The sequence below is a fragment of the Oncorhynchus kisutch genome, linkage group LG26, assembly GCF_002021735.2.
Source record: "Oncorhynchus kisutch isolate 150728-3 linkage group LG26, Okis_V2, whole genome shotgun sequence".
Taxonomy (NCBI): Eukaryota; Metazoa; Chordata; class Actinopteri; order Salmoniformes; family Salmonidae; genus Oncorhynchus; species Oncorhynchus kisutch.
The window spans coordinates 21,396,343-21,409,911 of record NC_034199.2 but is presented as its reverse complement, the minus strand read 5'-3'; the positions used below and the strand labels follow the sequence as shown (position 1 = coordinate 21,409,911).

Genomic DNA, 13,569 nt, shown 5'->3' with positions numbered 1-13,569 from the left:
TACCGTGGGATATGCGTCAACAACAACCTTGGGAAAATCCTCAGCATTACCATTAACAGCAGACTTGTACATTTTATCAGTGAAAACAATGTACTGAGCAAATGTCAAATTGGCTTTTCACCAAATTATTGTACGATAGACCACGTATTCACCCTGCACACCCTAATTGACCAACAAACAAACCAAAACAAAGGCAAAGTCTTCTCATGCTTTGTTGATTTCAAAAAAGCTTCGACTCAATTTGGCATGAGGGTCTGCTATACAAATTGATGGAAAATGGTGTTGGGGAAAAAACATACGACATTATAAAATCCATGTACACAAACACCAAGTGTGTGGTTAAAATTGGCAAAAAAAACATGTCTTCCCACAGGGCCATATGTCTTCAACATATATATATCACCGAATTGGTGAGGGCACTAGAACAGTCTGCAGCACCCGGCCTCACCCGACTAGAATCTGAAGTCAAATGTCTACTGATGATCTGGTGCTTCTGTCACCAACCAAGGAGGGCCTACAGCAGCACCAAGATCTTCTGCAAAGATTCTCAGACCTGGACCTTCTATGCCATCAAAAGGAACATAACATTTGAAGTACCCATTAGGATCTGGCTAAAAATTATTGAATCAGTTCTAGAACCCATTGCTCTTTGTGGTTGTGATGTCTGCTCACCAACCAAGAATTCACAAAACGGGACAAACACCAAATTGATACTGCATGCAGAATTCTGCAAAAATATCCTCTGTGTATGACGCAAAACACCAAATAGTGCACGCAGAGCAGAATTAGGCCGATACCCGCTAATTATCCAAATCCAGAAAAGAGCTGTTAAATTCTACAACCACCTAAAAAGGAAGCGATTCCCAAACCTTCCATAACAAAGCAATCACCTACAGAGAAATTAACCTGGAGAAGAGTCCCCTAAGCAAGCTGGTCTTGGGGCTCTGTCAACAAACACAAACAGATCCCACTGAGCCCCAAGACAACAACACAATTAGACCCAACCAAATCACCAAATCATGAGAAAACAAAAAGACACATTGGAAAGAATAAAAAAAAAAAAAAAACTGAGTAAACTAGAATGCTATTTGGCCCTAAACTGAGAGTACACAGCAGCAGAAATACCCGACCACTGTGACTGACCCAAACTTACTCACAGTTTGACCCAAAAACACTCACAAACTTTTACAGATGCACAATCAAGAGCATCCTGTCGGGCTGTATCACCGCCTGGTACGGCAATTGCTGCGCCCATAACTATAAGGCTCTCCAGAGGGTAGTGAGGTCTGCACAATGAATCACCGGGGGCAAACTACCTGCCCCCCAGGACACCTACACCACCCGATGTCACAGGAAGGCCAAAAAGATCATAGAGGACAACAACCACCCGAGCCACTGCCTGTTCACCCCGCTATCATCCAGAAGGCGAGGTCAGTACAGGTGCATGAAAGTGGGGACCGAGAGACTGAAAAACAGCTTCTATCTCAAGGCCATCACACTGTTAAACAGCCATCACTAACATTGAGTGGCTGCTGCCAACATACTGACTCAACAATAGCCACTTTAATAATGGAAAAATTGATGTAATAAATGTATCACTAGCCACTTTAAACAATGCCACTTTATATAATGTTTGCATACCCTACATTACTCATCTCATATGTATATACTGTACTCTATACCATCTACTGTATCTTGCCTATGTCGTTCAGCCATCACTCATCCATATATTTTTATGTATATATTCTTATTAATTCCTTTACACTTGTGTGTATAAGGTAGATGTTGTGAAATTGTTAGGCTAGATTACTTGGAACTAGAGGCACAAGCATTTCGCGACACTCACATTAACATCTGCTAACCATGTGTATGTGACAAATAAAATGTTATTTGACTTAAGGAAAGCTTTGACTACTGTCTGTACAGTCTCAGTGAGCATAGCCTTGCTATTGACAAAGGCCGACATAGGCAGACCTGGCTCTCAAGAACAAAACGAGGTGGAAACTGAGCTGCACTTCCTAACCTCCTGCCAAATGCATGACCATATTGGAGACACATATTTCCCTCAGATCCACAAAGAATTCTAAAACAATCCTGATTTTGATCAACTCATATCTATTGGGTGAAATACCTAAGTGTGCAATCACAGTAGCAGGATTTGTGACCTGTTGCCACAAGAAAAGGGCAACCAGTGAACATACACCATTGTAAATACAACCCATATTTATATATTTATTTTCCCTTTTGTACTTTAACCATGTGCTCATCATTACAACACTGTGTATATATACATAATATGACAATTGTAATGTCTTTAGTCTTTTGGAACTTCTGTGAGTAATGTTTACTGTTAATTTTGAAAGTTTATTTCGCTTTTGTATATTATTTAATTTGTGTTGGCAATGTTAATATATGTTCCCATAACAATAAAGCCTCTTGAACTGATAAATGACTTGAAGGGTTTCTTTCTTGCCTGCACCAACACACCTGGTTTACATTAAGAGCAAGTTGATTAGACAATTATATCAGGTGTGTTGTTTCTGGCCTCTGGGAAAGAAAACGACCAGCCAAGTTGATCTCAATTCCTCACACTCTTCCAATACATCTGGACTGTTCTGGCACTTCCGAAATTCAGCTCGAAAACAAAGTACCGAAGCCTGGCGGGAGTCCATTTCCACTGCCGTTTTGCTGTGACAAACCTTTGATCACATGTTTTCCGGCCTAAACAACCCACGTCTGTGTTTCAAAAAGTGAACAATGTTGTGATGTTAGTTAATATGTAACGAATATGTAACAGAATGTTAGCTGCAGATGTTACAGGAATACAATGTAACATTGCGGCGTTGATCGATCCGCTACTTACGTATCTGCTGATGAGATTCCGTAGCACGCTAAAATCCATTATTTTGACAGCTCCCGGTTTGCAATTATTTACTGTCCACTTTCCAGTCTCCTTGGATCTTTACCGACGCTACCCAATGTTCATCTCTATCCACGCATCCATCGCTCACAGGCGCTCTGTCTCTCCATCTATATGAGCGCGAGAAAGCAGCGGTCTTTTAGTTGGCTGTTTTGATTTTCATGTAATTTTGGACAGCCATGCAACGGAGTAATGTGATGCAGCTATTCTTGCTGCTTATGCTGCGTTCACGCGTCAGTCGGAACTGGGAAACTCTGACATTTTCGACTTGCAACCTGGTTGAACGTGCCACATGTAGAAATACAACCAGTTAACAAGTTCCGACTAGCACATGAACGCGGCAATCGTTTTCGGGAATGTCCCTTTTTTCACAACGAATAAAAGTTTCATAAACTGATCATTGAAAATGCTTGAAGGGTTTATTTTCACTGGTTCCCCTTTGTGTTTTTTCTTCTTCTTTTCCTTCTATAAATCTCTTTTCATATGTCTTTCCCTCCAGTCCCGCTCTCTTTTTGCTCTGTTATGGTGCACATACGAATAGCTGTTTGCCTCCATACGTCAGAATGCTGCGCCTGCGTAGTGCAATTTATTTCACCCCATGCTGATTTCAATGAAAATGAATCTGTGTGCGACATAACGGTTTATTCGAGAGAGGAAGAGGCAATTTACTCCGCCCAAAATCTGTTCGCGTGAGATAAGGCCTTTTTTTGTATGAAGGTCTATCGTGTCGAATTATGTGAGGCTTTATGTGATCGAAATAGAAGTTTCGTCATGTTTAGGCTGTTACAAAAAAGTGGATGCACGTGGCATTATGCAGTGGTGTCGTTAGGTCTGGGCTTTCGGGCATTAGCCCCAGGTGTTTTTGATCCAGCCCCATACCTTTTGATGGTCAACATTTATTTTGTAGATTTTTTTTTTTAATTACATTTCAGTCTGATGAGTTTCCATAACCACACATCACTTGCGCTATGCAAGAATTTAAACAATACAGTATACTGCGCTAGGCAATAGCAGTCACTGCAAGAAGCACCTGGAGTGATGTAGTGCCTGCTGTGATTGGTCGAGATTTTACAACTCAGTGGACCACTCAAGTCCCTTGACCATTCGACCCCTTACAGTACTTTTGTTTGTCAATGGGCATGTTCAAGTGTATCACTTTGTTTGGTCACCCACAGCCTTCCAAAGTGTGTTGCATTATGTGGATACAATTATTTGACTTGTGCCTAGATGTTGACTGCATGAACTTAACAAAAATCATGTGATTTTTGGCGGCGGCTAGAAAGCCGGTGACGTGAGGCCTCGCGGGTGACGCAGTGGTTAAGGGCGCTGTACTGCAGCGCGAGCTGTGCCATGGGGTCCGTGGGGTCCGTGGGACGACGCACAATTAGCCTAGCGTTGTCCGGGTTAGGGAGGTCTTGGCCGGTAGGGATGTCCTTGTCTCATCGCGCACCAGCGACTCCTGTGGCGGGCCGGGTGCAGTGCGCGCTAACCAAGGTTGCCAGGTGCACAGTGTTTCCTCCGACACATTGGTGCGGGTTGGATGCGCGCTGTGTTAAGAAGCAGTGCGGCTTGGTTGGGTTGTGTATCGGAGGACGCATGACTTTCAACCTTCATCTCTCCCAAGCCTGTACGGGAGTTGTAGCGATGAGACAAGATAGTAGATACTAAAAACAATTGGATACCACGAAATTGGGGAGAAAAAGGAGTAAAATAAAATATTAAAAATAAGAAAGCCTGGTGACGTCGACCGCCGAACGTCGCCCGAACAAGGAGAGGGACCGACTTCGGCAGAATTCGTCACAGTTCCAGAGTAGAGAGCGTTCCAGAGTAGAGAGTGTTCCAGAGTGGAGAGTGTTCCAGAGTAGAGAGTGTTCCAGAGTAGAGAGCGTTCCAGAGTAGAGAGTGTTCCAGAGTGGAGAGTGTTCCAGAGTAGAGAGTGTTCCAGAGTGGAGAGTGTTCCAGAGTAGAGAGTGTTCCAGAGTTTAGAGTGTTCCAGAGTAGAGAGTGTTCCAGAGTAGAGTGTTCCAGAGTAGAGAGGGTTCCAGAGTAGAGAGTGTTCCAGAGTTTAGAGTGTTCCAGAGGTTAGAGTGTTCCAGAGTAGAGAGTGTTCCAGAGTATAGAGACCCACAATTACAACTTTAATTGAGTACTGGCAGTGTCTGCTGTGGCAGGTGGGAAGGTGCAAGTTACCTCCAAAAAATCTAATCTCTCAATGTTCTAATCGCTCAATGTTCATCTCATGGTGCACCAAATTCATGCATTTAGCCGTTGACATTTGGTCGAAAATGCCCCTACTGGCTTTGGGCTAATCCCTGAATGTTTTCAAATCCTAGTAACGCCCCTGGCATTCTGGCAACTTGAGGAAAAAACAACCTATACCCATTTCAGAAGATGTGGTATATTACCTGTAAAATATACAAGGCAATGTTTATAATGACCCCTTTCAAACAGCAATGTTTATATGACCCCTTTCAAACAGCAATGTTGATATGACCCCTTTCAAACAGCCCCCTATTTACCACTTTCTTGCAGGTTTACCCCTTTCATATATACAGCATAGTGAGTTAGCATGGCTTCTCAGAGTCAAGGATGAATAGGATTATATATCTGGTGTTAGACTGGCTAAGAGAAATGTTTTAGAGCTTTAAATGGAGTCTCCACATGTTTTATGGCTCTCTGTTTGGTGAATATATTTCACATCTGCTGTTGTTTTCCCAAGCCACTGTCTCTCACTCTCAAACATATAATCTACAGGTACAAGACTATACATGATGTATGTATACTTGGAAGTCTTTCAATGTTAACATCCTGAAACACACACCCACTTCCCCCTTGCTTTGTTTCATTTTCTTCTTTCCTTGGCCCCTGTCGCACCCCTGTCTCTATCTCCTCCCCCTGTTGCTCCACTGTCTCTGGCTCCTCCCTCGCTCCGTCTTTCTCTCCTTCTCCCTAATTTCTCTCTCTACTGACCCCTGTGTGTGTGTGTGTGTGTGTGTGTGTGTGTGTGTGTGTGTGTGTGTGTGTGTGTGTGTGTGTGTGTGTGTGTGTGTGTGTGTGTGTGTGTATGTGTGTGTGTGTGTGTGTGTCAAAATCTAATCAAATCAAATCAAATTTATTTGTCACATACACATGGTTAGCAGATGTTAATGCGAGTGTAGCGAAATGCTTGTGCTTCTAGTTCCGACAATGCAGTAATAACGAACAAGTAATCTAACTAACAATTCCCAAAAAAACTACTGTCTTATACACAGTGTAAGGGGATAAAGAATATGTACATAAGGATATATGAATGAGTGATGGTACAGAGCAGCATAGGCAAGATACAGTAGATGATATCGAGTACAGTATATACATATGAGATGAGTATGTAAACCAAGTGGCATAGTTAAAGTGGCTAGTGATACATGTATTACATAAGGATGCAGTCGATGATATAGAGTACAGTATCTACGTATGCATATGAGATGAATAATGTAGGGTAAGTAACATTATATAAGGTAGCATTGTTTAAAGTGGCTAGTGATATATTTACATCATTTCCCATCAATTCCCATGATTAAAGTGGCTGGAGTAGAGTCAGTGTCATTGACAGTGTGTTGGCAGTAGCCACTCAATGTTAGTGGTGGCTGTTTAACAGTCTGATGGCCTTGAGATAGAAGCTGTTTTTCAGTCTCTCGGTCCCAGCTTTGATGCACCTGTACTGACCTCGCCTTCTGGATGACAGCGGGGTGAACAGGCAGTGGCTCGGGTGGTTGATGTCCTTGATGATCTTTATGACCTTCCTGTAGCATCGGGTGGTGTAGGTGTCCTGGAGGGCAGGTAGTTTGCCCCCGGTGATGCGTTGTGCAGACCTCACTACCCTCTGGAGAGCCTTACGGTTGAGGGCGGTGCAGTTGCCATACCAGGCGGTGATACAGCCCGCCAGGATGCTCTCGATTGTGCATCTGTAGAAGTTTGTGAGTGCTTTTGGTGACAAGCCGAATTTCTTCAGCCTCCTGAGGTTGAAGAGGCGCTGCTGCGCCTTCCTCACGATGCTGTCTGTGTGAGTGGACCAATTCAGTTTGTCTGTGATGTGTATGCCGAGGAACTTAAAACTTGCTACCCTCTCCACTACTGTTCCATCGATGTGGATGGGGGGGTGTTCCCTCTGCTGTTTCCTGAAGTCCACAATCATCTCCTTAGTTTTGTTGACGTTGAGTGTGAGGTTATTTTCCTGACACCACACTCCGAGGGCCCTCACCTCCTCCCTGTAGGCCGTCTCGTCGTTGTTGGTAATCAAGCCTACCACTGTTGTGTCGTCCGCAAACTTGATGATTGAGTTGGAGGCGTGCGTGGCCACGCAGTCGTGGGTGAACAGGGAGTACAGGAGAGGGCTCAGAACGCACCCTTGTGGGGCCCCAGTGTTGAGGATCAGCGGGGAGGAGATGTTGTTGCCTACCCTCACCACCTGGGGGCGGCCCGTCAGGAAGTCCAGTACCCAGTTGCACAGGGCGGGGTCGAGACCCAGGGTCTCGAGCTTGATGACGAGCTTGGAGGGTACTATGGTGTTGAATGCCGAGCTGTAGTCGATGAACAGCATTCTCACATAGGTATTCCTCTTGTCCAGATGGGTTAGGGCAGTGTGCAGTGTGGTTGAGATTGCATCGTCTGTGGACCTATTTGGGAGGTAAGCAAATTGGAGTGGGTCAAGGGTGTCAGGTAGGGTGGAGGTGATATGGTCCTTGACTAGTCTCTCAAAGCACTTCATGATGACGGATGTGAGTGCTACGGGGCGGTAGTCGTTTAGCTCAGTTACCTTAGCTTTCTTGGGAACAGGAACAATGGTGGCCCTCTTGAAGCATGTGGGAACAGCAGACTGGTATAGGGATTGGTTGAATATGTCCGTAAACACACCGGCCAGCTGGTCTGCGCATGCTCTGAGGGCGCGGCTGGGGATGCCGTCTGGGCCTGCAGCCTTGCGAGGGTTAACACGTTTAAATGTCTTACTCACTTCGGCTGCAGTGAAGGAGAGACCGCATGTTTTCATTGCAGGCCGTGTCAGTGGCACTGTATTGTCCTCAAAGCGGGCAAAAAAGTTGTTTAGTCTGCCTGGGAGCAAGACATCCTGGTCCGTGACTGGGCTGGGTTTCTTCCTGTAGTCCGTGATTGACTGTAGACCCTGCCACATGCCTCTTGTGTCTGAGCCGTTGAATTGAGATTCTACTTTGTCTCTGTACTGGCGCTTAGCTTGTTTGATAGCCTTGCGGAGGGAATAGCTGCACTGTTTGTATTCAGTCATGTTACCAGACACCTTGCCCTGATTAAAAGCAGTGGTTCGCGCCTTCAGTTCCACACGAATGCTGCCATCAATCCACGGTTTCTGGTTGGGGAATGTTTTAATCGTTGCTATGGGAACGACATCTTCAACGCACGTTCTAATGAACTCGCACACCGAATCAGCGTATTCGTCAATGTTGTTGGCTGACGCAATACGAAACATCTCCCAGTCCGCGTGATGGAAGCAGTCTTGGAGTGTGGAGTCAGCTTGGTCGGACCAGCGTTGGACAGACCTCAGCGTGGGAGCTTCTTGTTTTAGTTTCTGTCTGTAGGCAGGGATCAACAAAATGGAGTCGTGGTCAGCTTTTCCGAAAGGGGGGCGGGGCAGGGCCTTATATGCGTCGCGGAAGTTAGAGTAACAAAGATCCAGGGTCTTTCCACCCCTGGTTGCGCAATCGATATGCTGATAAAATTTAGGGAGTCTTGTTTTCAGATTAGCCTTGTTAAAATCCCCAGCTACAATGAATGCAGCCTCCGGATAAATCGTTTCCAGTTTGCAGAGAGTTAAATAAAGTTCGTTCAGAGCCATCGATGTGTCTGCTTCGGGGGGATATACACGGCTGTGATTATAATCGAAGAGAATTCTCTTGGTAGATAATGCGGTCTACATTTGATTGTGAGGAATTCTAAATCAGGTGAACAGAAGGATTTGAGTTCCTGTATGTTTCTTTCATCACACCATGTCACGTTGGCCATAAGGCATACGCCCCCGCCCCTCTTCTTACCAGAAAGATGTTCGTTTCTGTCGGCGCGATGCGTGGAGAAACCCGCTGGCTGCACCGCTTCGGATTGCGTCTCTCCAGTTAGCCATGTTTCCGTGAAGCAGAGAACGTTACAGTCTCTGATGTCCCTCTGGAATGCTACCCTTGCTCGGATTTCATCAACCTTGTTGTCAAGAGACTGGACATTGGCAAGAAGAATGCTAGGGAGTGGTGCACGATGTGCCCGTCTCCGGAGTCTGACCAGAAGACCGCTTCGTTTCCCTCTTTTTCTGAGTCGTTTTTTTGGGTCGCTGCATGGGAACCATCCCGTGGCACTGGTTGTAAGGCAGAACACAGGATCCGCATCGCGAAAAACATGTTCTTGGTCGTACTGATGGTGAGTTGACGCTGATCTTATATTCAGTAGTTCTTCTCGGCTGTATGTGATGAAACCTAAGATGACCTGGGGTACTAGTGTAAGAAATAACACGTAAAAAAAAAAAAAACTGCATAGTTTCCTAGGAACGCGAAGCGAGGCGGCCATCTCTGTCGGCGCCGGAAGTGTGTGTGTGTGTGTGTGTGTGTGTGTGTGTGTGTGTGTGTGTGTGTGTGTGTGTGTGTGTGTGTGTGTGCGTGCGTGCGTACGTGCGTGCGTGCGTGTGCGTGTGTGTGTGTGTGAGTGTGTGTGTGAGAATAAGTGTTTTTGTTGTTGAAGTGACCAGGATACTAATATTATATTTCTACGTATGTGTCTTTGCTCCTGGTGGGAATCATCAACTGATACCACCTGCTGCCAACCACACCCATTGTAAAGGCCCTGAAGGCTTAATAATGTATTGTTCTGTGTAGATGAATGGACGAGAGAGCGGAAGAGATAGGGAGGACAAGGAAGAAAGGGAGACGAGGTAAATGTAAAAGAGACTGAGGGGAGGAGGAGGGAGATATAAAATCAAATCAAATCAAATTTTACTGGTAGCAGATGTTAATGCGAGTGTAGCGAAATGCTTGTGCTTCTAGTTCCGATAGTGCAGTAATATCTAACAAGTAATCTAACAATTCCACAACAACTACCTAATACACACAAATTTAAGTAAAGGGATGGAATAAGAATATGTACATATAAATATATGGATAAGCGATGACCAAGCGACATAGGCAAGATGCAATAGATGGTATAGAATACAGTATATACATATGAGATGAGTAATGCAAGAAATGTAAACATTATTAAAGTGACTAGTGATCCATTTATTAAAGTGGCCAATCATTTAGAGTGTATGTAGGCAGCAGCCTCTTTGTGTTAGTAATGGCAGCCTTGAGATAGAAGCTGTTTTTCAGTCGTTTTTCAGTCGCTCAGTCCCAGCTTTGATGCACCTGTACTGACCTCGCCTTCTGGATGGTAGCGGCGTTAACAGGCAGGGGCTCGGGTGGTTGTTGTCCTAGATTATCTTTTTGGCCTTCCTGTGACATCGGGTGCTGTAGGTGTCTTGGAGGGCAGGTAGTTTTGCGTTGTGCAGACCACACCAGACCACACCATTCTTGCAGTGTATTGCAAAGGAGAGCCTTTCGGTTGTGGGCGGTGCAGTTGCCGTACCAGGTGGTGATACAGCCCGATAGGATGCTCTCAATTGTAAGTTTGTGAGGGTTTTAGGTGACAAGCCAAATTTCTTCAGACTCCTGAGGTTGAAGAGGCACTGTTGCGCCTGTTGTTCCTTCTTCACCTGCTGTTGCTCCTTCTTCACCACACTGGCTGTGTGGGTGGACCATTTCAGTTTGTCCATGATGTGTACGCGGAGGAACTTAAAACGTTCCACCTTCTCCACTGCTGTCCCGTCAATGTAGATAGGGGGGTACCTCAAGGATGATACCTCAAGGATGATCAATGGAAACCAGATGCACCTGAGCTCAACTTCCAGTCTCATAGCAAAGGGTCTGAATACTTATTGTATGTGAAGAAGGTATTTCTGTTTTTTATTTTTAATACATTTGCAAAAAATTATAAAAAACGGTTTTCACTTTGTCATTATGGGGTATTTTAGATTTAAAAGGCAAGGGATCTGTATCAGTGGTAACTGGCAAATCTGGAGGGAGGTGGGGGATGTTGTTAAACCATGGGGGCTGTTTGCAGTTCAAATTCAGGAGGTGTTAAACATTACAAGTGTTAATGAAAAAAACCATTCGCACAGACCTGATACCTGTATTTTGGTATTCTGAGTGACTAGGTCTTTAGGTGTCTTTTATTTTTCCATGTTTTTTAAGCCCTACCCCATTCAGATATATTCATTAGTAGGATTTTGGTCTGTGTATGAAAGAGATATTAGTTGTGCCTGTTGTTCACACACGTATCTGCCCTCTCATTGGCTAGAATGGTCACACCTGATTGCGCCTGCCTTCAAACATTGAGGACATTGTTAGAAATACAGTACAGTCTTTGATATAGCCTAAACCCCTTTCCATTTCTGGGAAAGGGAATTCATGCAGTGATTTTCAATCTGCCGGCTGCGGTCGCATAGTCATATTCTATTTGAAGAGTTTTTATCAATAATTGATATAGGCCTAAAATCCATCTCTTTCAGGTTTAGTCTACATACATTTTTTATGATATGAATTAGCATTTTGCTGGCTGGGTTGGTTTCCCTTCAGCTGAAGTTTGTGTAAAAAATTGTGTAATTTTAGGAGACATTCCCCTGTGTACTACCACATGCTTCCGTAACCTGCTTTCCAGTGGTGTAAAGTACATAAGTACAAATATTTTAAAGTACTACTTAAATCGTTTTCTTTTAAGGGATCTTTACTTTTACTCCAGTTTGAAAATGAGGTACTTTTTCCTCCACTGCTGTTTTCAAAATGAAGATTCCCCTCCACGCTCTTTAAACCCTAGCCTCGTGGACACTACTGTTTGGCAAAAAGTTCCTTATGAATTCACCCCATCGATAGATTTACAATAATATGCAATACACTGCAAATGTGGTAATTGTTGGCAACTTGGCAAAATAAATGTTAATCATTTCAAGACTGAAAGAGAGAGAGAGAGAGAGAGAGAGAGAGAGAGAGAGAGCGCTCACATCAGCAGACAAAACAATTATGGCCTTAAGTGTAAGAGAGGAAGAGAGGCTATCACGCATTATTTCATCCATAAGTAAACATAACAATGCATGTATTAGGCCTGTCATTGAGATAGTACATTTTAATTGCTCTAGTCTAGCGTAAAGCCTGACATAACATATTGCTTGCCAGGAATTGCTCAGAGTGTAAACAAGAACTCAATTCTCACCTTACTCCCATGACAATGTATTTGTTGAGCTGAGCATATGGAAAGACAAATAAAAAATAGCCCCTTCTCCCATCAGAATAAGATTAATTGGCTGCAGAATACCAGGGTGTCTGATTGTCTGCTCCAGACATTTCATTTGTGGAGTTAAGACTTTCAATTAGCATTGATGCTATTAATAATGCATAGGGATCCAGCACTTCCAGCGCTAATGTGCTAGCACTGGCTGTCGCTGTTAATTATTAATCGAGTATTAATCGAGTATTACAAGTCACATAGGCTATGTTGTGTTGTGGTTTTGAAATGTATTGCTGGCATTGTTTTGTGTTGAATGTATAACTGAGGGTCATTCATTTGTCCCCAGAGCACCAAGATTAAGTCAAGCTAAAACCAGTTTCCCAAGTGAGTTCTAGGTTTGGACTGCAAGGTGGCCAGATAGAATGGGATGGTTTGGTCTCGTGTTTGGCCCAATGAATAGCAAGGAGGAGTGTTTGTACTTTCGGTTGTTGCCTTGGTTATCTCATAGATGACTGCTCACCATAGCTCCAGTTGACTGGAGGAAATGGGTCAGCGCTAATGCTCCTCTGCCCGCTAGCTGTCTAATTGGGGGGGTGCAGGTCACAGCGCATGAGAGACCAGCAGTAAATAGGCCACTGGGTAACCAACATCACAGGAAGTGATAGCAGTGGCTTCTGTGGGTAGTTCAGGGTAGGTTACTCTGGTCTGGTGGAGCAGTGGCTTCTGTGGGTAGTTCAGGGTAGGTTACTCTGGTCTGGTGGAGCAGTGGCTGCTGTGGGTAGTTCAGGGTAGGTTACTCTGGTCTGGTGGAGCAGTGGCTGCTGTGGGTAGTTCAGGGTAGGTTACTCTGGTCTGGTGGAGCAGTGGCTGCTGTGGGTAGTTCAGGGTAGGTTACTCTGGTCTGGTGGAGCAGTGGCTGCTGTGGGTAGTTCAGGGTAGGTTACTCTGGTCTGGTGGAGCAGTGGCTGCTGTGGGTAGTTCAGGGTAGGTTACTCTGGTGTGGTGGAGCAGTGGCTGCTGTGGGTAGTTCAGGGTAGGTTACTCTGGTCTGGTGGAGCAGTGGCTGCTGTGGGTAGTTCAGGGTAGGTTACTCTGGTCTGGTGGAGCAGTGGCTGCTGTGGGTAGTTCAGGGTAGGTTACTCTGGTCTGGTGGAGCAGTGGCTGCTGTGGGTAGTTCAGGGTAGGTTACTCTGGTCTGGTGGAGCAGTGGCTGCTGTGGGTAGTTCAGGGTAGGTTACTCTGGTCTGGTGGAGCAGTGGCTTCTGTGGGTAGTTCAGGGTAGGTTACTCTGGTCTGGTGGAGCAGTGGCTGCTGTGGGTAGTTCAGGGTAGGTTACTCTGGTC

The 13,569-nt window shown here is 44.9% G+C and overlaps 1 protein-coding gene across 7 annotated transcripts in view; it reads right to left on the bottom strand.

The window, feature by feature from the left end:
* LOC109871349 (probable phospholipid-transporting ATPase IH) overlaps positions 1 to 3,537 on the bottom strand; it is a 76,819-nt gene extending 73,282 nt beyond the window's left edge. For 4 of the 7 annotated variants that reach the window (XM_031805512.1, XM_031805511.1, XM_031805510.1 and 1 more), the window contains exon 1: positions 2,864 to 3,471. In XM_031805512.1, the coding sequence (XP_031661372.1) occupies positions 2,864 to 2,902 (39 nt within the window). In that variant the 5' untranslated portion in view covers positions 2,903 to 3,471. Of the gene's footprint in view, positions 1 to 2,863 lie in introns of all 7 variants that reach the window. The other 3 variants (XM_031805513.1, XM_031805514.1, XM_020462199.2) reach the window with 2 other exon arrangements.
* Positions 3,538 to 13,569: the final 10,032 nt, after the last annotated feature.